General features: G+C 50.6%; 1 protein-coding gene across 1 annotated transcript; it reads right to left on the bottom strand.

Moving 5' to 3' along the window:
• Positions 1–24035, bottom strand: RIMS3 (regulating synaptic membrane exocytosis 3). The gene is made up of 7 exons (XM_008065495.2): positions 23850–24035; positions 19132–19379; positions 13265–13406; positions 10807–10919; positions 7675–7776; positions 7242–7381; positions 1–6031 (listed from the first exon to the last, which is right to left on the bottom strand). Exons 2-7 carry the CDS (start codon positions 19346–19348, stop codon positions 5819–5821), a joined length of 927 nt encoding a protein of 308 aa, XP_008063686.1. The 5' UTR covers positions 19349–19379; positions 23850–24035; the 3' UTR covers positions 1–5818.
• Positions 24036–25777: the final 1742 nt, after the last annotated feature.

Here is a 25777-nt window from a genome sequence, read left to right as displayed (position 1 = left end):
CCATTTTCAAACTGACTTTAATCATGTTTTGCTGCCCAAATACTGTACATGCAGAAGCCGTGTGAAGAATTTTCTCCTCAAGGGAATTGGCAAGAACGTTGTACGAAACAGCTGGCAGTCCCTTCCAGCTGTGCACCTGCCACCAGGGAATCACAACAAGTTTGGAAAGATGCTGCACATAGAAAATGTATAGAGCACAGATATAAAAGGCTAATTGCTTATCTAAACAGTGTGCTTGTCAGTCCCTATCAGCTATTTCTCTCTTTGCAGGATGCATTTGGTGAGTCTAAAAAAGGGGTTCCTGCCTTCTGTGAGTTTACATGCTAAGGGAGTTGGTCGAGCTGCTGGGATGGCTTTCCCTAAGGAATCAGCCACTCTGCTTCTGAGATGATGTCTGGCAAAAGACATTCTGGAGGGAGGAGTGGTTTTAAGAAGCAAAATACTTTAAAGGGAAATAAGCTCCCTTTCTCCTCCCATCGGAGAGCTTTTCCTATGAAATTCTTAGACCTTCAACTTTCCCACTGATGTCATCCTAGAAAGCAGAAATGAGGAACGACCCAGCCTCATCTGCTGGTGGGGACACTGACTTATTCAGGATGCAGTTAAGGTTGTGACATCATGTCAGCACCTTGAAAATTGTCCATTGTAGACAACCCTTAATTATGTCTCATCATCACACAAGAATAAAAGAGGGAGGACAAACCACGAAGAGAGGATAGCAGAGTCTGTTAAGATTCCCAGAGTTCTTATCAGAAGCAGCATCTGGGCATGGGCCAGATGAGGACCTGCACCCAGCTTGGGCACCAGGGGCTGCAAGAAACCAGCCCATGGAATCAGGTGCCAGGTGCACCAGGCTTGCAACCTTCATGAGCTCCAGATCAGAGACTCCTAAAACCTGGAGGGAACCATGGAGAAACTAGTTAATGGTCTGATTTTTGAGATGAGGAAGCTGAGGCCCAGAGAAGTGAGGAGTCTTGCACAAGGTCACAGTTTCTGGCAAAACTGTATAGAATAGCCTATGATTCCCTGTAGCCAGCTGTCCCCATAATCGGCTAATGGGGTAGGCGCTTAGTTGTCCCTAGAATCCCCAAGCCCACTGGTTAGTCAAGCTGTTGGGAACCCAGGCCCAAGGCCCTTTCCTGCATCAGTGTGAATGCCTTGGGAAGCCCAAGGCCCTGTCCTTACTGGCCGAGGTTCTAGCCAGAGCCCTGGGAGGTTTTCCCAAGGCAGAAACACTCATGCTTTTCAACAAGCACCTGCCCCAAGCCAGTCTAGGCCCCTGAGAGAACGCAAGTTTCTCTTTCCGATGCAGCTGCCCTCACAGGCACAGCCATACTGGGCCCACAAAAGCCCAAGCTGAGGGTTGGGGATGGGGAGTTGCTTTGCTACATGGAAAGATTAAGCCCTTTGTCAGAGAACAAGGTCCCGCCGTCGGGCAAGCCAACATCTGAGTCACATTTGTGCAGTTCAGCTGGCAGAATTGGCGCCCAAGGAGGCCAAGTTGCTCTCTTTGGCATCACTGACATTGCTCTGAGATGCTCAGGCACTCTTTCAAAATAACCCTTTCCCAGTCAGACCAGGCCAATCCAGCCCCCATCAGGCCTCACCTGATTGTTGTGGGGCTCCCCTGCTCTTCAATCATGCTTGTTTTGTTTTGCCCCAACCTCTTCTGACCTGAATGAAAAGCAGACTTGAGGGAGAAGGCAGGGGATGTGTCCACATTTACATCTCCCAGACCCCTCAGTGAAAGATAATCCAGCAGAGGAATCAGCATTTGAGAGAACCTCTTTACATGTCAGGATATTGGAGAAGAAAATTCTGAGGAGGGAAGCAGGCCTCTCCTTTTCTATTTCTGCAGAAACACTACTGGACCACCTTCTGGACCTGAATGATGTGCCATCTCTCCACCAGGTGGAGAGCAACTCATCTACAACATCAAGGCAGCAATTTCTGGCACAGAGCTTGCACAGTGCTAGAAGCAATCAGAGAAACAGAAGAGCAGTCTCACCAAAGCCCTGTTGCTTGTTGGACCAAGGAAGATGGGGAATGTGAGGTATCAGGAACTCTGGAATCCCAGGGGAAGAGGATTGATCCCCCTGGGCATCTCTTGGGTGGCGAAGCATGGCGGGAGGACCCTGCTTGCGTGTCAGGGCTCCTGATAATGCATGCTAAGATTGTGCTACATTTCATTTCCAAAGAAGGAAGTCGTTATTGTCTTTAAAAACAGAGGCTTCTGCTCTCCTCAAGGCTGGCAGTAAAGAAGAGATCACGCACGTTTCCCTGGCGGGCGGCACGCCCCTGGGAGGACAAGCTTGACCTCAACGCTCTAACTGGCAGTGATTCCACAGGGAATGAGCTCCTGGGTTCTGCCTCAACCCCATGAAATGCTGGCATTGCCTGGGACTTGCTGGATCCCAAGAACCTCCTAAGTGTTCCTTTTCTAGTAGAATATGGTGGAAGAGACTGGAGGGGGAGTTGTTTTAGAGATGGTTCTTCCCTGAAAAATCAAATTCCCCTTGTCAAACCAAGACTTGGCTCCGTTTACTGGAGCCTGCTTCATACAAAAGGCCCACTGTAGGCAAAAGGAGTCTTTGAAGAAAGTGGGGCAGAATGAACAGAGCAGAAATATGAAGACAGACACTCTAAGTCATCCACACCATCCCTGCCCACAGCCCAGTATCACTGCAGGGCCATTCCAGTCTCTGCCACATCTCTGCCATAAACCCAGCCTGACCAGAGGAGATGGATGACAAAGAGCCCCATCTTGTAACCACTGCAGGGTTTTGTCTGGGGCAAGGAGGCACTGGAGCCAGGACACTGAACCTGGCAGTGAGTTGGCCCCAGGGTAGGGAAAACTCAGGAGGGATCATGTTCCTTTCTTCCCCACCATGCACCCCCTCAAAGGGCAGATGCTTCCCTTCCCCAAGGAAAGCCGGGAGTCACACTTGTGCACCCCCTCTTCCGGGACAGGCCAGCTCCAGGGTGAATTCTCAGACAAGCCTCTACATCCAGGATGCTGAGAAACAGATCCAGCCATTCCCCATCTTGTATACACACCAGCCTCACACAACTTTACCCTCATGGGGTAAAATTCAGGCAGGAATTAGTAATATATTTGGTGCAGAGGGTTAAAATGAATAATTCCCCAGGGTCAGTTTGAGGGGGTGGGAATTCACTTTTAATAGAGAGCTGGACCAGTGGGGTAGCCCAACTTTTGGGCAGTTTCGACAGCCAGGGACTGCAGGTAGGTCAGCCCAAGTTACCAGCATATCAGGCCCCTCCTCTGGCTAGAAATTCCACTGTGCAGACCCTCCCCTGAGGCGAGGGGCACCATGCCCTAGAGCCACCCAGTGGCGGTCTCTCTGCTGGCAGCTCCCCACTTTCCTGGACCCCTAAAGGAATGAGGGTGTTTGAGCCCCCATTCCCTGGGGGTGACTGCATGGTCTGGGTATCACTACTGGGTGCTGCATCAGCAAATGTCTATACCATCCTGTGGATCACTAATGACCCCATCACTGCAAAGGTGAAGGGTATTTTCATACCATCCCGAGAGCAGCTGCTCCACAGTGAATACATCACAAACAGGAGATTAAAATGCCCCTATGCAAGAGAGTTTCCTCCCTGCCCTCCCACTAGGGTCGAGAAGGACAGAGTCCTTGGCCCCATTTCTAGGAGCTTGAGAAATGCATGCACTACCCAGTCCTAGCAATGAGGCATTTCTGCCCAAAGAGAGAACTTAGCCCCACTGCTGCCTCCTCTCACTCCTCTGTGCCCATGCTGGTTCTCTTCCGATAAAATAAGGACGGGGCCTCCGGCAGGAGGCAGGAGTCCAAGAAGCTAACTCTGTTCACTTTCCTTCCTGGCCTTACGCACTTCTTGTCCTGCAGGCAGGACAGACGGGATCTTGGCTTCTTCCCTTAGTTTGCTTGGGAGCGAGGTTATAGGACCATGGCTTCAGCCCAACACAGAATACTACCAGAAAAGGAGGCCCCTGGGGCTGAGATGGCCTATCCTCACCAGCTTTGGTTTGAACGGAGGCTGAGCACGCAGGCCCGGAGGCCTCTCCACCGCTACCCTGGGTAGCATTCGCCTGCTGCAGGAGCTTGAACCACAGTCATTCCAGCACAGGGGGATGGTGTCTAGGGAAGAGATAGAAAGAGAGCCTTCCCCACACCTCAACCCTTCTTACTATCTCTTTCCACCCCTCCAGACCCAAGGGCTGCTCTGTCCATCTCCTGGGCAACCTCTCACCTTTCACCCTAGAGTTGAGGAGGGAGAGGGACAGATTGGGGCACTCCTGAGCCAGACTTCAAGATTCCCAGCAGACAAATTTCACAGGGTCCAGCCCAGGCACTGGTCCCCACCAACAGGGCCCAGTTGTCAAATCAAGTCAGGGTTTGAGTGGCTGTGAGAAGCTCCAACCAGACAAAGGTGGAAAAGAAAGCAGACGCAGGGGAGGGGCCTAGAGCAGGCTGCTCTCCAGAGGGCAGCAGTGGAGTCAAGGAGGCAGGGAGGCCCAGAGGGGGAAGTATTGCTTATACAGAGCTGGTGACGGAGACAGGCTAGAGTCTAGAGCCAGGCTACTCATGGAGCCAGGGGGTTGGAGCCTAGGTGAGTCTGAGTTCCCAGACAGGGACCCTGGTCTGGAAATGAGCAAACAACAGAGTCCCAAATGAACAACCGCATGCAGCTAATCCCCACAGGTCAGACAGGATTCTCCACAGTGGCTCGGAACATGTCAGCCTCAGCCCTCCTTGCTCCAGCAAACAGCCGTACCCTCCGCACCTCCTTACCAAGTCATGCCGTACTAGGAAAGAGCCCGGAGGGGACAGAGCCACCCTCAGGGCCTAGGAAGAACTGTTGGCTTTGGCAGAGAACATCCTTTCTGAGGCTGAGCTCCTAGTCCTGCTGGGAGAGCTGTTTTGGCGTGTCAGGGAGGAGGCTTGAAGAGATAACAGAGATGAAGAACAAATGCTAAGGGGCACCTGGCCAGCAACCCTGGAACCAAGACCACCCATGCCTCGTGGTAGGAAGGAGGTGGCTCCAGCCCCACAGAGGAAGCAACCTCAAGCCCTCCACCACCTGGGCATCCTCTGCCTCCCCCGGCCCTGGCCAGGGCACTAGATGGGCATGCTACATGCTGCAGAATGTGTTCAGTGGCAGGAAGAGCTGCCAGAGTGGTTGGAGTGGGGGAAGGGTGTCAGTGGGGGTGGGTGGGGTTCCCAGAGAGGCCTCAGTGTGCCCCACTGCAACGGATGCTACATTCCTCAGAAAACAGCGGCAGTGCTAGGAGAGGCAAGGGCGGAACGAAAGACAAGACAGAAAACAGTAGAGACCCCCAGGAGCAGACACACTGGCAGGGAACACACCGGCTCTGTCCACAGCCGCAGACCAGGCAGGACCGACCAGTGGTTACATCCTCCACTTCTACCCTTAAAGACTCCTCAGGGTGACTCGTATCTACACAACACTCCTTTGGGTTTCTTTTCAACAAGATACAAAGAGACATGGAGACAGTTCGACCCATGTAGTCACCAGGACTGACCGTACCCAGACAAATGAACAGATAGAATGTGGTCACACACATACACAGATACACACACACATGCTCGCGCACACACACACGCGCGCGCGCGCACACACACACACACACACACACACTACAGTCTCCACTGCCAGCTGGGATGAGCCCAGTAGCCAACAGGCATGCAGCAGCACAAGGGGTCCAGAAAGACACGAAGACTATGTACAGGGGAGAGGTGGGGGGCCAGCGGGCACCCCTTCCCACACCGCCATCCTGGCCTCTCTTCTGATGTCTTTAAGAGCACGAAGGACTGGTGGCACTCTCCAGGGAGGACTGGGACAGGCGCCTGGTGAGGGATCCCAGCGTGGAGTCTGCCACTGAGGAGGTGGGGAAGAGTTTGTACCAGCCAGTGACCGCGGCACTCAGGTCCAGCTCGTCCAGCATGATCTGGGCCATGCCCATGAAGCACTTGTGGTCCATGCGGCCGTAGTCTCCCCAGACGATCACCTGCCAGGAGGAAGAGAGGGAGGAACTGGGCCGTCCCTGGCTCCAGCACTGGGCAGTGGGCCAGGAACCTCCAAGCTTCACCAGGGCACAGATGGGACACAGAGGGCCAGAACTTGGACTGATTTAGGACAACTTCCTGAGCACTTAAGATGTGCCAGACTTGATCCTATGGACTCTGCATCTATTGTTTCAATTGTCATGAGTCATGACAAGCCATGTAGATAGGGGTGCTGTGTATTATTATTACCACTAAGAGGAAACTACAGCTCAGACAGTTAATTAACTAACACAAAGATACACAGTAATCTTCGGCAAAGCTGAGGTTACAACCTGGGTGTGTGACTTCACAGCTTCCCAACATTCCAGATGACAGCTGTTCCCAGGAAGGGGCAGCTGGAGAACCCAGGACCTGGCCAAATCTCCAGCTCACTGCAGGGCTTGTGTAAGTCCCTTGTCCTCAACGGACTTCAGTGTTCCTACCCACAGTGTTGGGAGGGGGGAATAGATTAGCTCAGTGATTTTCAGACTTGTGTTTTCTTTTTCTTTTTTCTTTTTTTTTCTGAGTTGGAGTCTCACTCCCTCACCCAGGCTGGAGTGCAGTGGCACACTCACAGCCACCCCAGCGCCGACCTGCTGGGCTCTGGTGATCCTTCTGCCTCAGTCTTCCAAGTAGCCAGGACTACAGGTGCGCACTACCACGCCCAGCTAATTTTTGATTTATTGTAGAGACAAGTTGCCTGGGCTAGTCTCAAAACCACAGGCTTAAGCAATCCACTTGCCTAGGCCTCCCAAAGTGCTGGGATTACAGGCTGAGTCACCGAGCCTGGCCTAGACTTGTGTTTTTATTGGTGAATCCTTTTTTTTACCAGACACCTAAGACGATGCCCCCTGCCCCCCAAACCCTAGGGTTCTGAAGTTCTTTAGGTTTGTGACTCAAAGAGCCCTTACCACAGAACCACCTCAGGCCAGAGGAACAGCCCCAGGTGAGAAGTGGGATGGCCCAGAACCTTAGTTATCCCCTGGATCTTGGTTCCCTTATGAATCACCTGGGGGCAATAACACCTCACTGTGTTGTGAAAATAATGAGGAAATGCAAATTAATACACCTGGCACAGTGCTTGGCACAGGATAAATCATGAGTAAAAAACCTGAAATTACAACTGCCAGGCTTTGAGAGTCCACTTTGCCCCACTCGCCCTGGGACACTCACCTGCAGCACCTTGCCCTGGGGCCCCTCGTCAAACAGCAGAGCCTGCTGGTACAGGGGATCACAGGTCTTCTTGGCCACCTTTGTCTTCTTCTTGGCCAAGCAGGCCCCATTCTCGAGCAGGTAAACCTTGATATAGGTGGCTGAGGGATGGGAGAAAGCATGATGGGGGGGTTCAGGAGGGACTGCTATGGCCTGCCCCATCCCCTAAGTGCCAGATGATCCTGGAGGTGTAACATGACAGCAGGTGGTGGAGGCGATTCTAGCACTGACTCCTCCTCCCTGCTCCCTGCCCTAGTCATTGGCCTTCCAGGCAAGCTGTGACTCCACTCTCAGGAAGACTGACTTAGGCCAACAGGAAGCCGAAGACTTGCTAGACCCAGAACTCAGCTATATGCCCCTCCTTGCCAGGACTCCCATTTCCAAAATCCATCACCTGGGAGGGATTTGGAGCCTGGTTTAGGGGTCAGACCCCGTGCTTCAATCACTTCCACCTCCAACTGGCCACTCCGGTCCATGATAGCGATGTGCACATCTCCTGCAAGAGAGAAGAGGGTGAGTCCAGGCAGAGCCAGCCCAAGGGGCCAGGCAACCAGCTGCAGTTCTGAATGCCAGTCTGTGGAGGATGCTACATCATCACTGGAGAGAGAACAAGATGGAGCCAACCACATGTGCCAGAACTGCTCTCAGGGGACCACTTTAAAGTGGCTGAGAGAGGCTTTGATAGGTCCCTTAGGGAAGAATAGGGGCATGACCTTTAAGGAGCATACCTGGGTAACAACAAATGGCTGCTAAACTCCCATCTAAGTCTGGATACCTGGGAGCTGGATACCTGGGAGGCTTCTGTTTCCCTGGGCAGAATAGTAAGCAAGTTGGGGCATGGAGCTTCCTGGTACAGGAAGATGGGAGGCTATGGGCTCAGTAGCTCTTCTTCAGCTTCCCCTGTATACATGTTGAGTAAATATCGAAAGAATGCCAGTTTGAAGCAATGCTGAGCAACGAGCTTACCAGAAGATGTGGCACTACCTGACAATCAGGGCCTTTTCCTACACTGCTATGGAGGGAGGGAAGGCCAGCAGCCTTCCTGGATGCAGAGGGCTGAGAATTCCTCACTGTGCTCCCGGATTATCTAGATGGAGCAAGTTCTGTGTGTGGAGTCATGTCAGTTACTTGATCTCTAGAAACTCTTAGCTTTGTTCAACATGGGTTGGTAGAATTTAGAATGATGCAGTAGTCACTCAGAATAAAGCAAGGGCCTTCAAAGAGATGCAGAATCATAAGCCTGATCCAGAAAAATTAAGTGGGCCAGACTTTGGGTTTGGCCACCCATTTTAAATTCTCTGAGCCATCTTGTAAGCTGTTGTGTTTGCATACTAGAGAAGATAGGGATTTAGTACTTTCAGGAGATATCCCGGAATTGATTCCCCTCTGTGCAGCTATTCCTGACCTCCTCAAGGGAGAGGGGGAAATGGAGGGTGAAAGGAATAAATCTCCATGACTCACTTGTAATCATTAACAAGGTCAGCAAAAGCAACCCTGTCTTTTCCAGGTTTGGACACTAGGGGGCACTACACACAAATGTTCTAGGCCGCCCTAACGCATCAGCCCTGTGGAAGTAGCTGGCTTCGCTTACTGCCTCCCAGCCTGTTTGGGGCTGGGACAAGCAGGCACCCCAGACCCATCAGAGTCCAAAAGCAAGAGCTGGGATTTAGCCAAATCCAGTTCAAGGCCCAGATGAGAGCTAACCCTCACCCTCTTCGAGTCCCTGTGGATCCCTCTTCACAGGGCTCCTGTGTAGGGCTTTTGAGAGCAGTGCAGTGGAAAGAGTTCTGACCTGGAATGGAACCCAGCTCCACTGCATAGCAGGGTGTTGTCTGCGCTTGGCTTCCTCACTTGCTGTGAGGGTTAAAGATCAAGCACTGTCCAGATGAGGGCTGAGTGGGGACATCTGGGGCAGACACTGTTCAGGTCAGACTGATGGGGAAGGGGGCAAAGGTGAGGAGGTACCTCTGGGGAAGTTAGCTTGGGGAGGAGCTGCTTGAAGCCAACACAGCAAATACCTAAAGGAGGGCGGGCTAGCCTGACAGCTCATGAAATGAGCCAGACTGCAGTTAAGAGGACCAAGTGTAGACTTCAGGAAGCACAGGCATCTTTTAGTATTCATGGGAGATTGGTTCCAGGACCCACCTCACCATGGATACCAAAAATCAACAAATGCTCAAGTCCTTTATATAAAATAGTATAACATCTCCATATAACCTATGTACTTCCTCGCATATACTTTATTTATTTATTGAGATGGGTCTTGCTATGTTGCTCAGGCTGATCTCGAACCCTTGGGCTCAAGGAATTCTCCCGTATCAGCCTCCTGAGAAGCTGGGATTGCAGGCATGCATTACCATGCCTGACTCTTCCTCCTACATACTTTAAATCCTCTCTAGATTACAGTAATATGCCACACAACGACATTTTGGTCGTTCACCTATATGATGGTGGTCCCATAAGATTATAACAGAGCATATATAAAAACCTAATATACGGGGTACACGATATTGGCACTGTAGATCAAGGAGGAGAAAGAAATGATTGATATGCAGTAATGGTGCTGGGACATTTTGTTTTTCTTTTTTGAGTTGGAGTCTCACTCTGTCGCCCAGACCACAGCCTCGACCTGCTGGACTCCGGCGATCCTTCTGCCTCAGCCTTCCAAGTAGGTGCGCGCTGCCACGCCCAGCTAATTTTTTTGATTTATTGTAGAGATGAGGTCTTGCCAAGTTGCCCAGGCAGGTCTCGAACCCGCAGGGTCAGGCAATCCACTCACCTCAGCCTCCCAAAGGCGTGGGATTACAGGCTGAGCCACTGGGCATTTTGTTTTTCATATGACAAAAGTATATATACCATCTGGGTTGGTGTAAGTTCTGTGATGTTCACACAGCAACAAAATCACCTAACAACTCATTTCTCAAAGCATATCCCTACCGTTAAGCAAAGCACGACTGTACTTAATAATTCCTCATTCAATGCCTACACACCACTTCATTCACATGACTTCAACTTAGTACTTTGCACATAGCAAATTCAAGTTTTGTTCAACATGGGTTGGACAACCCATGGAACTTGGCAGAATATTTTCCCCCCGAATATTTTTTAATCCAAGGTTGGCTGAATCCATGGATGTGGAACCCATGGACACAGGGACCCAACTGTACTTGCTAGCTGCCAGGAAGAGGGGGGAGAAAACTACTAAAAGGCCTCCAGGTTACAAGCACTGTTAGGACTAACAAGTCAAATAAGCCACAACTCCTGAGGGGTAAACTGAACTACTTCATGCAAAGCATCTAACAGTTCAATAAAGTGCTGCTAGATTGTATAACTAAAGTGGGTATGTTATTCCCACTTCATAGATAAGGAAATTAAGGCCCAAAGAAAGGAAGTGACTTGTTTAGAATTCTCACAGAGAATTGGTGATAGAATAAACTCTGATAGCTAGTGCAGGGCCTCCAGTGAGCTCACCCTTCCTGCCATGTGGCCACCTTACCCCACTCGCCCTGCCCCCCAGAAGACTCACCCATGGGTGGTGTAGCCAGCGTCTGTCGTCCCACAATCTGGGCTGGTCCTAGCCCATCCAGGAAATCACTGAACTGGCTTTCGGCCCCCAGCCGGGTGGTGGGGAAGATGAACCTGCAGAAGGAGGCAGAGGGGCTCATGAGGGTGCCAAGGCAGCCTGGGGCGGGGGTATGGCTGGCGGGCTTCAGCGCTCTGCCCTGGGGGCACTGGGCGCTCCACTCTGTGCCTCAATTTCACCTCTACACAGTGTGTGCATGCTACTCTGGCTGGAGACAAACAGAACTGTTCATTCTTGCACATGAGAGAAAAATACTTCGATGTCACTTGACCAAAGAGACGAATAACAATAACACGACGGCATTTAATCCTCAAGCCCAGGGATTTCTGAGTTGACTCTTATGAAGCAGGACTCACTGGACACCTGTGTCCTCACCAGGGGCTGTCAATGCCAAGAACTAGAGACACAGGCAGAAATTCCAATGCCTTCAGCAAGTTCTGAGAACTGAGGTTTGAGCTGATCATAAATTTGAATTCCAAGTCAAACACAAAGTGGTGCCCAAAACAGCAACTGAGACCAAAATAACACGACGACAGGGTTGAGATGAATGGCAAGTGATGGTGTGTGGCCCATGACTGTAGGGTGTGTGTGGAAATAGTAACAAGGAAAACTGACAGTGATTGACAGCTAGCCAGGTGCCAACAGTGCACTAAACGTTCCATGTGCCTTCTGTCATTTAATCCTTACAACCACTCTGAGGTAGGAGCCATTCTTCAATTTTACAGACGAGAAAACAGAGGCTCCCAGAGATAAGTGACCTGTCTTGCCTACAAGACAGACGATGCCCAGTTCATAGGGTTATGGTGAGGATTAGGGCAGATGGTGCAGGAAAAGTTCCAGACAAACAGAAAACACAAAATGATAGTTGTTGCCACTACTGCTGTTAGCATCAAGGGAAAAGTGCTGCTTTTTCATGTTCTCAAGTCTAGCTACTCTGGGCTTGGCCAGCAGAGAAAGGACAGATGAGGGAGGGTTGGTTGGCTCGGGTCTGCTCAGGGGCTAGGATGAAACAAAGCTCCAGGATCTTCCCAAATGGACCTGGCTAGAGAGAAAAAAGACTCCAAGAAAAAACGCCTTACTGGACAGTTTGGCCCTGAGTCCCCTGAGCAGGGAGGGAAGAGCAGGCTGTGTGTGTGTTGGAAAGAGCCTATACTCTGCCCTGCTAGACTCAGCCTCCACTTCTCAGGACGGGGCTACAAGGCCCGCCCACTTTTATTGACCATGGTCAATACTCGCTTGATATCACATTCTTAGGACAATGAAATCTGAGAAAGCTAAATAAAGAAACTTAGACTCTCAAGGTTACAGAATTTTGGGAGCTTGGCATAGACAGTCTGGAGATTGTGAACAAAGTTATGGAGTCAAATGGCCTGAATTCCAGTCCTGACTCCACCACCACTTGTGACCTTGGGTAAGGTGCCTCACCCTTCTCCAGTCCCTCAGTCTCTGCATTTGTAAAACGGAGATCATGGTAGTGTCCACATCCCTCAGGGTTGCTGTAAGTGTTAAATGATCACTGTTTCTGGTCGGGTCACAGCCGCCGAAGAATCACTGAGCTGAGGTACCCAGCAATGCTCTGCACGTGGTAAGGAATAATAAATGCCAGAGAGTACTCGCATTCGTGGAAGTAGGTACACCATGTGATCGCTGAGTCTTAAGGGAAAACGGAATACTCAGGCTGGAAATCACTCGGCCTTGTTGAAGCCGAAGTAGAAAATCTTAGTCATACAACTATAGCTCCACAGATTTAGAAGAGATCTAGGGGAATAGCTAACCTAGTGACTTCCACATTTTTTACTACAACCCACACGTGACAAAAAGTTTTAATACCATGACCCAGGATAGACAAACGGAAACAAAAGTCCACAAAGCAACTTATGCTGACTTCACAGGCTATACCTGAGTTTTCTATTTCTTTTTTCCAATGCTGGTTTTGACCCACTAAACCGATTTTACTTCTTGTGAGTCACCATTCAGAGTTTGAAAAACACCGATCTAGTCCAAGCTCCTCCCTAAGCTACAGGTAAGGCTACTAGTGAGAACTCCACTCATCTGAGCCACGACAATGGTTTTAGATTTAAAAAGGATTTTAGGATCACATGTTCCTTTCTGCACTCCCGTCTGAAACAGGGAAGTGTGCAGGTGGTGGAGAGGTGGAAGGTAGGGGTCCCTTCCTGAAACTGAATATACAAGGAATCACCTGTCCTGGGTCTCCAGGGTATTCCGACGGAAGCAATAGGAGGACCCAGGGGCCCAGGCACGGAATGTCTAGGGGCGGAGCGTGGAGGGAGGCGGAGACACAGGGGACCCGACATCTCAGCTGGAAACCAAGCGGGATTTCCCCACCCTGCCCCCTGGCTCTGTGACTGGATGACCCAGGAGGAGGGCGGGGCACACGCACGTGCCGTCGGAGCTGTTGCTGTTGGTGCTCCCGTCAGTGGACTCCCGGCTGCCCTGGCGCACGACCCGACTCCGCATCTCCACAGCGATGCCCGTCTCCGTGCTCCGGCGGATGTTGCTGCGCAGCTTCTTGGTGGCCCCTTCTGGGACCCCCGCCCCAAGCACAGAAAGGGAACAAGGTCAGATCGCGGATGAGGCTTCTCTGCCACAGTCACTCTCTTGGGAGGGGCAAGATGGTCTGCAGCCTGACACTTGGCTTGGTTCAGGGCGGAGGACCACAAAGCAGACTAGAAGGATGGCTGGAGGCAGAGCCAGGATGGCTGAGTTGGGGACAAGGGGGCCACCAGGCTGAGACCAGCCCTGTAGCTGGGGCCCTCACCTCACCATCCTCAGGCTCTCCTGACACCCACCTTCCCGCTTGATTTCAGCCTCTGCCCCGAAGGTTGTGTTCTTCCTCCCTCTTGAGGAAATTTTGGCTTCTCTGGGATTCCCAGACTTCTTCCAGGCAGCCTCATGGACCCTGTCTCATCCAGACCCCACACCGCACCTCTCTGATACCTTCACAGGCCCTGTAAAAACCCATGGGAAGTCGGGCCACTCTCAGACACACTTGCCTTCTCCAGTGGGGCTGAACGTGGGGACAGATGTGCATGGAGCGCTGGAAATACCATTTCGGAAGCAAGACAGAGAGTGACTGCTAGGTTGACCTGGATTGCCTTTGGCCTTGAGAGAAAGGGCTGCAGAAGCTATGCCGTGAGGGCCCACCTGTTTCTCTGAGCCTCCTGTTCAGAGGCCCTCCACCCCCAGATCCCAGCCCGTTCCTCAGCCTTGCAGAGAACAGGGCACTCTCCCTCTCCTAGCAGTGTACCATCCTGCCTGGGTTTCCATGGCAACCTCCTCAGCATTGCAGTGTGGTCCCTCTAGACACCCTCTCCTCTTGTGGGAGTGTGGTGGGAGACAGACGGGTTGAGGGTTTACAGGTCTTCCCCCACTGAAGCTTGGCTGCCAGAGGAGCATAATGTGGAGGGAAGTGGCACTCAGATAGGCACTGCACCAAAGGAGCCATTTGCTGTCACTGGTTACAGACCAAGCAGATTAAGAGTGGAGTTGCCGACAGGGATGCAGAGAGGCCAGGGCAGGGCAGGCAACACAGCCCTGAAAGCAGTGGAGAGCCGGGAGCTGATTACCCTGGCAATTCTCTCTCTTGCAGTATCCAATGGTGGGTCGGGGAGGGAATAGTCAAGCCCCCAGCTTGGGAAAAGGAGGACTGTATTCCTCCTGCTTTGCCCTACTTATCTTTCAGGAAGTCACCATTGGGGGAAGGAAGGCCGAGAAGGCTAGGATCACTGGTGAATGGGATGGTGGGGGAAGGGTGGGCTGAGAACAGGGTGGGGGGCTGAAGAGGCATGTCTTCTCTGAAATTGTTCCAGTTTCTGGGATATTGAAATAGCTAGCATATCCAAAAATCAATGAGACCATCAAATGTCTGTCACAGACACACAGAGTCATATGAGCTTATACTTATTTCTTTCACACAGACAGGCATAATCAGACATGCACGAGTGCCAACAATCACATCTATAATATAGTAAGCTCATGTGCAAAGCCACGTGTGTGTTCATACAACAATCACACAGTCACAAATGGCCATGCCAGGCCTTAGTCACATGTACATATGATGTACTCTGTCTCAGAGTCAAGTCACGTACTTGTGATCTTCACACCACAACATGTGGAGTTGAACCCGTCTAATCAGTCACGTGCATCAGTGCAAACCCACAAGTGGTGTGTGACCCACCACACACACACAGGGCATGGGTAATGATGGTGGAGGTGGAGGAGACTCTTTCTGCCCTTGCTCCCTAACTGCCAAATCCTCTGTAACCCAGTTAGAAGACAGGTGGATCTGTGGGGCTGTGAGTCACCACCCTCCCTGTCATAATCTCTCCCAACACCCAAAACACACCCTAAGCCAAAGCAAAGCTCACCACCTCATGACCCCAACCCTCCTCTCTTAGTGCCTGGGGAAGCTTTAACCCATTTGGGAGCAGATTTGCCTTTTTAGATAAGACTTGTCCAACCCAATGTGAGTCCCTGAGTGAGAGAGTGACAGAATCCTGAAACCATTTCACAGATGAGGTCTTGAGGTCCAGGTACCAGGAGAGCTGAGACTAGGCCCCAAGGCCCAAAGACTCCCAGTCTACTGACATGTGACTTTTTATTTCCCTCCCAATTCCCCGTCCATATAAGAAGTGATTCAGGCTGGGCTCGGTGGCTCAGCCTGTAATCCCGCGCCTTTGGGAGGCTGAGGTGGGTGGATTGCCTGAGCCCGCGGGTTAGAGACCCGCCTGGGCAGCGAGACCTCATCTCTACAATCAATAAAAAAACAGCCGGGCGTGGTGGCGCATGCCTGTAATTCCGGCTACTTGGAAGGCTGAGGCGGAAGGATCGCCGGAGCCCAGCAGGTCGAGGCTGCGGTGGCCAGGAGCGGCCACTACACTCCAGTCTGGACAACAGAGTGAGACTCCAACTCAAAAAAAAAGTGATTCAGCAGAGCTTAAGTTCCATATCTTCAGAGGAAGAAGAAAATTCTTGCAATCTCAGAGAATATCCCTCTACTGGCTTCATACATGTCCAGCCTCAACCCCTGTTGAACTGGGGAATAAATTTATGTAGCTTCCCTCTTTACAGAGCCAGGTCAAATTGCTTACAATAATTCTGTGGATTCCAGAGACTAATAGACTCCAGGAACCACCTCATCTATCCCATCACATACAAGAGAGGGGCAGTCACAACCTGCAGCAATGCTCCCCATGGCATCTTCTGAAATGGTCCTGAGCCCTCTCCCACCCTGACCCAGAGCCCAGAGCCTAGGAGGGAGAGCCGCTGTCCCAGGTACCAAGAAAAACAAGCTCCATTTGGGCAGGGGCTGACACAGCCCAGTATGGTCCCATGTGGACCCAGACAACCGCCTGGTGAGAACCCACCTGTGTCCTGGACCTCAAAGCTCTGACTCCACCCTCCTCACTGCTTCCATAATTTAGTGAATGTTTGGTTTAGAAGGAGGCTAGGAGAGAGCATTTTTAGCTCCATTTTACAAAAGCAGAAACTGAGGCCCAGTGGGAAACAAAGCCTCAGTGACTTTCCCAAGGTCCCATGGGGACTTACAGAGCCCTCTGAAGTGTTAGGAAATGTTGTTCTAAGAACATGCTAAGGCAACATGAGGAATAAACTGGAAGAGGGCAGCCAGGAGAACCAGAGAGAAGGCTAATGCAATAGTCTAGGCTAGACATTATGGGTCCTTACCTAGGGCAGAGGCTTTGAAACAAAGAGGGATGGGCAGGGCTCTAGCCAATGCAGGTTAAACCGGGAGGATGAAGGCCCTGGGAGGGGCAGGCCTGAGCCCAGAAGACTGAGTCCAGGATTGGAATTACTTCATAAGCCCAGCCCTGCAGGGAACAAAGCCATCCCATCTGGGGGCCACAGGGGGCACCCTTCTAGCTTATGTCCCAGACAGTTTCTAGGGCCAACATTCATGATAAGCCTGCCCCACACATTTCTTTGGCACCAGACTTTCCTACTTACGAGGGGACTCCAAGCTGGGACACTGGCATCCTCAAGGCCTTGGGGTGGGGAGAATGAGGAGAAGGAATTACAGCTGGGAGAAGAACGTGCTACAGGGAAGGGCAGAGGTGTGGAGGCAGAGAACTCGTGTCTCTTCTGGCCCTACTGTGTGACCACGGGTAATAATAATAGCATCGTCACCTTGCTGAGTGTCTACGCTGAGCCAGGCAAGAGGCTGGATGCCTTTGCATACCCTATCTCATTCAGTCCCCCAGACAACTCTGCAAGACATGTATTATCGCCCTCATTCTACAAACAAAGAAGCAGACTCAGAAAGGTGAAGTAACTTGCCAGAGTCATCCTGCTAGTAAATGACAGGGTGTGACTCTGAATTTAAGGTCGTTCTCCAGGAACATGCTTTCTCCCCAGGCTAGAACATCTCATCAATAAAATGAGTACATCGGACTAGATGATCTCAAGGAACCCTTCCTGCTCTGACATTCAGCAATTAGATGACTCACAGAGACCTTCAGGTAGAAGGGCATCTGGGCAATGCCCCTGGCTCCAGGCACCAGGTCTTCAGCCTTGCCCTCAGACACCAAGGAGACAAGGAGACAAGGAGACAAGGGATGCAGAAGTCCCATCAGCTTTCATCTTGCCTCAAGGTAAGAAGTTTTCCTGGTGTCTGCTCTCACCCCTGCCTGCTGACTCTAAAGCCCAGGTAGATCACTGGCATGTCTCCCAAAGACTCAGGCCCCAACTTGGCCCTGGAAGACTGTCCCTGCAAATCACTTTGGGCATGAAGAAGGCTTTGAGTCTAAAGCTGCATCAGCTAGATGTCTGGGTTTGGTGCCCTGGAGCCAGACTCCTGGGGTCCAACAGCTCCATGGCCTCCTAATCTTAATCCTCTATCCCTAATTTAACTCCTTGGTCCTGTCCCAGTCCAACTCCTGGATCCCCAAATCCCCATCCCTGACTTCCTAGCACCCTGCCTATACTGCATATTCATAGAGGCCACGCCCACCCTAGTACACCAATAACCTCAAGCCCCTTCGCCATCTAGCTTTTCCTTAAGCCAGAAACCACATCACAGCTTGACTGCTGGAAAAGACCAGCCTACATGCTCCCGTCGAGGGCTTGGTAAAAATCTATTTTAAGGCCTGGAAAAGTCCCCCACCCCCAGCCCCAACTGGGAGGTTTGGTGAGCATTCTCCCCAGATCCTCTGGCGCCCCCGCCCCCTCACCACCCCATCCAGCTGCCTATTTGAAGGTTTATGGGGAAGTTGTTACTCTGAACAAAATAAGCAGGAAGAGATTTTTAAACAAAACCAGCTGGTGTCTGGGCTGATGCCACAAAGTGCGGAGGTCTTGGTGGGAAAGGCTGGCTTCTCTGTAATGTGGGGTCTGCATGTGACTGTGCGTCACAGGGTGATCACCCACCAGTCCGAACATAACTGGGATTCCATAACGAGGTGACTGAGAATGTGGACCATGTGGGCAGGATGTAGCTGTCAAGGTGTGTGTGAATGTGGTTTCGTGAGGTATGCCTGTACACACATGTGACATGCTTCCGTGATCTGGGTCTGTGCCTCTGTGCTCAGAGGATCTTGCTTGTGTGATTTGCATGATTGGTTTTATCCGTGATCATGTACAGTGTGAATGTCTATACTGTGCTTCCCTGGCAATAATGGTGGCCTACCTGAGCAAATGAGTGCTCCAGGGGATGGTGCGATCCATGTGTCTTTGTGTGTCACTCTTGTGACTTTTTAACATATGCATGTGACTGTGTAACTGCATTCATGTGTCTGTTTGTACTTGAGGGACTTGGAGATTACAAGTGAGATGGAAACTTGTAGATGCGTGTGTCTATAAAACTGGTCACATGGTGCCAGAACACAAGGCTATTTCATAAGTAATTACTAATTAATGTATAAGGGATAAGAGCATCAGCTAGAAAGTTTTAAATTAAAACTTTAGTTTAAATTAAAAAATTTAATTTAAAAAATTTTTTAAAAATAAAAATAAAGAAAGCCCAACTGCTAGGGTTCGAATCCAGGGTTCATCAGACTGGCTGTGTAGTTTGGGGCATCTGACCTCCTCTCTCGCTTCAATATCTGCTCACAGAGCTCCGTGAGGATTACATGAGTCAGTACTCAAATTGGACCTAGAACAGCCCCTGGTAAATGGGAAGTGCTACAGTGTGTTTGTCGGTGTAGGCAGGCAGACCCATCAGGATAGTCTCTGGGTACACTGTCATTACAGATGTCCCCCACCCTTGCCCCTCAATGTCCCACGCGCCCTCACCAGGCTGGGGAAGCTGGAGTGTGCTCTTGCTCCACTGAGTCAGGCCCACGATGGCCACCATCTTGGCGCCCAGGCTGCTCCGACGCTTCTTGGCAGTGGTGGTCCCAGTCCCGCCTCCAGCTTGCTGGGATCCGCAGATTTCACCGCTGATGCTGGAGCTCCGCACCACATTTCTGGAGGCCCCAGACGAGGCTGGACCCGGTTCCCCGTTAAACATGGTCCCGGGGGTGGCAGGGCCTCAGGCAGCCCTGAAGGTGGGCGGGAGACAAAAGGATCCCACATCAATCCTGGGTCACTCTACCATAGCCCCACCACTTCCTATCTGTGTGACAAGATCACTTGGGCAAGTCACTCGGCCTTTCTGAGGTTGAAAGGTATAAACAAATAAATGTAGGGCATGCACAGGGTCTGGCTCAATAAATGAGACTATCCTCATTAGCTCAGGGCTACAAAGAACCTGGAAGGCAACCTGGTTTGGTGTTGAGGACCAAGGCTGTGACATCAGATGGACTGAGCTATGAATTCCAAAGGCCTCTATATACTAGCTGTGTGGCCTTGTGACCAAACATCTTGGGGTTCTCTTCCTCAGCAAAATGAGGAATAAAAGAATCTCACAGGACTGTGTAAGGATTAAATTAGACAGTGCATGTAAAGTCATAAAGAAAAAACTCAACAAGCACCAGTGATTGTTATTTTCATAGCAAATTATAAGGACAAGGAGAATAGAGCTGTCTCCAGTCCGTGCAGACCCTGGTAGAGCCCTCCTGCATGCAGGAGATGGAACAGAAAAGTACAAAGTAGCAGGAAAATCCCCTCGCTGCACTATTGAGGGTCAGGGTCATGGGCAGGTGGCCAGCCCATCTGAGGGCCTGGAAGACTGGCCATTGTAGGCATTTAACCTATTTCCTCCCGTCTCCTTTCTGTGCATTTTTAAAAATAATTGAACTCATATTGCAAATACAATTTTACATTCTGGTATTTTTCATCTAACATTATAAACTAAACATTTCCTGATGTCATTAACACTTCATATAAATGCTTTAATACCACTGTCTATTCCACTGTCTGGAGGTAGCATAATCAACTTAATTACTTCAACACAGTTACCTCTTAGATCAGGCCCAAGTTGCTCTCCTCTCTCGCCTTTTTTCCTCTTTTCGATGAACACTGCAATACTCACCTTTTAACACTGATTTTGTCTGCTTATCTCCTTAGAACTGATTTCTAGAAATGGAGTGACTGAGTCAGAGGGCATGGACACTGCTGGTATCTCTCCCAACGCCTGCTCACCCTTCCTGCTTCTAGACAGAGTGCTGGTTTTGTCCAGTTACCACCAACCCCTTGCTTCAGAGGCAAATCCTGATTAGTTTAAGACAATCCATGAATGGCATTCTCCTTGGCAACTCTTACTTGTTCAAGGGTGGGAAGATTTAGGTTCCATGCTTAAAAGAGAAGTAGGGGGCTCTCTCCTTCCTAATCCTTTCCCCATCTCCCCCAAGACTCCTCCCCTAGAGACAGTCGATCTCTAGGATGAAGCCAATGATACTGAAGGCAACACAGTACACAGACACGAAGAACCTCAGGCCACACCTGGAGGCTTCCTTACTCTGGTCTTCCAGTTAAGTGAGATAATACATTTTCCATAGCTCAAGCCAGTTTGAATCAGAGATTTCTGTTACATCCAAACGCATCCTACCTGATACTGAAAGCACAAATGTTTTGCGACTCTTGGAATACATTGCCAAATTCCTTTCCAAAATACATAAATTTACTCTCCTCATTAGCTGCATTTAACAAATATTTAAGCCCCTAAAATTTCCAGGCCAATAGTGAGTGCCAAGAATATAGCAGTGAGCCAGGATGACTTGGTCCTGCCCTCCCAAAGCCGCCAGTCCAGGAGGGAGACAGACAGTAAATAACTAATTATACAATTAAATATTTAACAATGGTTACCATAAGTGCTAGGGAAGAGCAGGACAGAGGGCTCTGAGAACTGGCCTCGGGGAGGGGGCCGCAGGCATCTATGGCTCTGTCTTAAACAGAGGTGGGATCTCCAGCTATTGGCCTCTACAATGTGGCTGCAAAGTTCAATGCTGCTGTCAGTATCCTTTGCTCAGGCAGAACCAAGGAAAGCCAGCCACTCCAGCATGCTCTGCACCCAGCACCTTTCTGGCTCTGCTTGGGCCCACAGTGCTTTTCCCAGGGTGACTGCCCATACCAGAGTACAGGGCACTTTGCTTGATCCTCTGCCCTCAGGCCTGGCACCCTGAGGGAATCTGACTTTTCAAAGGGACACAGAAAAGGGAGGAAAAATGGGGGTGGAGAAGAAAGGTACCACTTGACCGGAAGAGAAAGAGTCCCTGACAGCTGAGCACCGCTCCTGGTCTCCTGTTCAGCATGGCTCCTGCCAGTCTGGCAAAGCAAGGCTGACAGAGGGGATGAGTCAAAGCCTTGTTGTGCCTTCTTTGTGGCTGTCTGGACCGTTCTCTCACCCTGTGATGTGTGCAGAGCCCCGTATTGTATTTCTCCATCTCCCATCAACCCTGCGGCTAATGGAAAGTCCCCCTGGACTTTGGCCTATGATGATCTCTTCTCTTTAGTTTCCAATTCTAGTGCCAGTGTGTGGGTTTTTTTTGGGGGGGGTAACTGCATTGTCTTTTGGTGGAAGGTAGGAGAGGACTTATCTGATACCATGTCTCTGCCACAGTGTAAGTTTAATGTACTCTTTACAGGATTTCTGTAAGGCGTGTAGGTGGAAAAACTGAGCTCAGAGAAGTAAATGACTTGCCCATCCTGCTCAGCAAAGTCATAGCAAGGCCTGGACTCGAACTCAGATTTTCTGTTTCCCCAAAGAGACAGACATGCTCCATATGCCCCTTCAACCCAGAGCTCAATCAAAGATGTAGGCCCAGCCTTCAAGCTCAGGCTCTGCCCTGACACTCTGAGCTCTTTGGGAAAACTGCAAGGAAAGTGTCTATTATGAGAAAGCCCTCTCTGGTCCAGGTTCCCACAAATGGTATGAGCATCTAAGGGGCGGCAGAAACTCCAACCAGACCACAGCTGGAAAAGCACAGTGCTTCCCCGGTACAGCCTCCGGGAAGCTTGAGAGCACCACCCCCAGGGGGTGGAAAGGGAAGGGAATAAGGGACAAAATTCCTGACCCTGCCAACCCAGGGACTCATGTTTCCTCATGAATAATAAATGGAACCGACAAGCAGATGGTTTGGCATCCAGGACTCTGCACCATTGAGAGCTACTTTCTCATCTTTAACCACCCAGGGATCAATCCGGGGGCCTGGAGAACTGATGGATGCTTGTGAGGGCCCAGCCAGATCCAGACCCAAAGCACAGGACCCAAGGTCCTAGGACCTGACCCTCTGGTCCAGGAGTCCTGCATAGGGCAGCCTAAGAGGGTGAGTAATCAGGACATGGGATTACAGTGTAAACAGATTCCTTGTGTGAACTTCTCTAGGCCTTGGCTTCCTCATCTGCATGTAACACGAATGGGACTTTGAGGTAATCTCTCAAAGTCCTTTCATCTGGGAGAGCTGTCTGTGAATGCATATTGCAGCAGAGGACTCAGAATAAGAGCTCTAGTTCCTTCTCTGGCAGCCAGTCTAGCTCAGAAAGGACATGCCAGAGATAAAAGGAACAAGACCCCTAAGAGGGAGGAAGTCTATGGCATCGCAGCCCCTGAGTCATCAGATCACAGGGACAAGAGAGGGGAGGAGGTGAGAACACTGTCTTCTGAGTGGTGAGGAGCAGGCAGGACACAGAATGCAGCATGTCACATATTGGTGGCTCCAAATCATGGTCAAAAGAACTACATCCTTCTCAGGAAAGTTACTTCAACAATTCCCGTGCTTCTGCAGGACTGTCCCTTTCTTGGCCCAGGTCATGGCACCACAAGAAAGGAATCCCTCCTATGATCTTGATGGGTTGCAGAGACCTCACTCTGAAGATGCCCCTGCTGACTCCCAGCTACTCCTATAGCAGTAGAGAAACTTCACTCTGATTTATCTTCCAGTGAGGAGGGCTGCTGCCCCAAGACTCCATGCCAGAAGATATTTTCTGAGTTTCCTGGGAATAAACCTTGTGTTTTCTCTTCAGCCCTTGATGTTTGGCCTCTACCCTGGAGTGTTAGTACCCTAAGGACTCTCCAAACCCTCTCCTGAATCCTGACAACAGCAGGTCTCAGGGCTCTGCCAGGCCGCCCTGGGCCCCTCAGTCTCTTTAGCCATGTGTCTAACTAGATAATGAAACTTTTTTAAGAGCCAAAGGCCACCTAAAACCCCAAGGTGAACATAGCCACCCAACCTTTCAAGAGGAAAGAGTACATCAGAGGGTAACAGACTGTTAGGCTGGAAGGGACTGCAAAAACTAGGGCTCCTACCACCCCATCCTCCACTCACAGCAGACATCACTAATCTATCTCTTTCCCATCAAGGTCAGATTAAACCCCAGAAGACAGTGTTCCAGCTAAGCTGATGAGAACCAACTCATGAGCTCCAACTGATTTGCCATCTTTATTCCAGCCTGAGCCTCTCACTTCACAGACTAGGAAATCAAGGCCCAGAATGGGGAAGAGGCATACCACCAACACCCAGAAAATCAGTGGCAAAACCAGAGATCCAACACAAGTCTCCTAACTCCCAAGTCCCACATCAACTGTCAGGTGCTCCCTCCCCCTCCTCATTTGGAAGATAACCCAAACTCACCAAATTGATGAATCTGAGCGTGGTGTTCCACATCACAGGGGGCTGTGCCCCTCCCAACAGCACACCCCTTAGGGCATTTGCACAAGGCTTCAGTCAACTTCTGCCAAGACACCAATTTTCAAGAAATGAGGTGAAGGCAATCAGGGCAGGCTCCCAGGAGGAGGTGATATGATAAAAGGGTCTGGAAGGGAAGAGGGAAGCTTAGAGGAAGGGCTAGGGATGACACCTCCCCTTAAGGGCTTCCAGTAACTTGTAGACTAAAAAGATAAACTTTGTCCAGAGCATTGGGAAACTAAGAAGGGAGGATCACTTGAGGCCAGGAGTTTGAGACCATGCTGGGCAACATAGCAAGAGCCTCATCTCTTCAAAACTTTAAAATATTAGCTGGGTGTGGTGGCATATGTCCATAGTTCCAGCTACTTGAGAGGCTAAGACAGGAGGATCGCTTGAGCCCAGGGCTGCAATGAGCTATGATGGAGCCACTGCACTCTAGCTGAGGCAACAGAGTGAGACCCTATCTCTAAAATAAAAACATTTAATTAAAGAAACAAACAAACAGTAGACTTTGGGAATAGCTGTGTGAACTTGAGCAAATCATTTAAACTCTCTGAGTCTCAGTTACCTCAATTGTAAAATCATCCAAACCCTGGGTCTCCTAATCTGCCTTTAGGCACTCTAATGACTAACTGCTGAAGCTTCACAACTTTAAGATTTCTAAAGGGGCTCACCAGGGCCCACTGCTAAGGAGTTCTAGACCCTATTCTCCCTTCCTCCATCCTCCTCCTGATTAATGGGGTCAGTGTCCCTCCCCAGACAATCTGTGACATGCCCAGCAGGTGGAGGAGACACTCCCAGCTCTGTCCCCTGCCCCACCATGTGACCCTGACAAAGTCATTTGGCTTCTCTGAACCTCCATTTCCTCTTCTATAAAATGGCTACCTGCCACCTGGCCCTCCCCGACTCTCCAGGCTGGACTGGGGCTCAAACGAGACAACAAGGAGCAGGAAAGCAGAGCAGAAACACGTGCTCTGGAGACAGACTTAGGTTCAAAACCCAGATCTGTCACCTACAAGTCGTGCGATGAAGCACTTCCTTCACAAACCCCTTGAGCCTCACGCTCCTCCTTTTAGAGTGGGATTAGTAATGTCTGCTTAAGAATTATTATATAAAATATTACAAAACAAGGGTGAGACATGCTAAATGCTCAGTTGGATAATTATTATCACTAATAATGATGCATTTATAAATAGTAAAGGATGGTCCACGTGTTAGTTCTTAGTGGTCTGAAGTCCACACCAGGTGCAACCCTTCAGAGGAAGGCCTGGAGCCTAACAGAATCACCTCCCACTGTGGCCCTGGCTGCCCCTGGAGAAGTGTGGAATCAGTCCCTGCACCTTTCAAACTGGGAGGTGGTCATGAAACTGTGCCAGCATCTCAGCTCCTAACCCCTTGCTGGATACTGGGTCTGGCATTTGAGACCCCTGCTCCAACCCTAATCCAGCACCAGGACTGCCCACCACATCACCCATGCTAACCTGTGCCCTTGTCAGAGGCCAGTGCCTGCACCCACAGAGAGAAAGAGGGCTCTAGCCTTTCCCTTCCCCACTCAGAGAGAGGCAGGTGGGCAACAGGGATTGGTGTGTGGTGGGGGCGGCAGGCTACATCAAGGATGCACACCCAGCCAGTGTGGGGAGCACATTTGTGGCAGCTTCTCTCCTGGTTGTGCAGACCTTTGTCTCCCCCAAGCCAGGCTTGCGCGCGCGCGCGCGCACACACACACACACACACACACACACACACACACACACACACACACGGCACATGGGATTTCAAATGTGTGACCCCACATCAGACCCACACATATATTACACACTTAAAGACAAAATCACTTGTATACCCAGATATGCGCACTCACCCCCACCAAGACA

Source organism: Carlito syrichta, unplaced genomic scaffold (assembly GCF_000164805.1).
Source record: "Carlito syrichta isolate Samal-C Ts95f unplaced genomic scaffold, Tarsius_syrichta-2.0.1 Scaffold308579, whole genome shotgun sequence".
NCBI classification, from domain to species: Eukaryota; Metazoa; Chordata; class Mammalia; order Primates; family Tarsiidae; genus Carlito; species Carlito syrichta.
This window is presented reverse-complemented; position numbering and strand designations above follow the sequence as displayed.

Bases quoted from the DNA above. Each gene is read 5' to 3' on its own strand.
- RIMS3 (XM_008065495.2), bottom strand. From the start codon at position 19,348: ATGTTTAACGGGGAACCGGGTCCAGCCTCGTCTGGGGCCTCCAGAAAT. The intron at 13,407-19,131 runs GTGAGGGCGCGT...CGGGGGTCCCAG, and splicing joins ACTCCAGCTTCCCCAGCCTG to AAGGGGCCACCAAGAAGCTG. The intron at 7,777-10,806 runs GTGAGTCTTCTG...TCTCTCTTGCAG, and splicing joins GCTGGCTACACCACCCATGG to GAGATGTGCACATCGCTATC.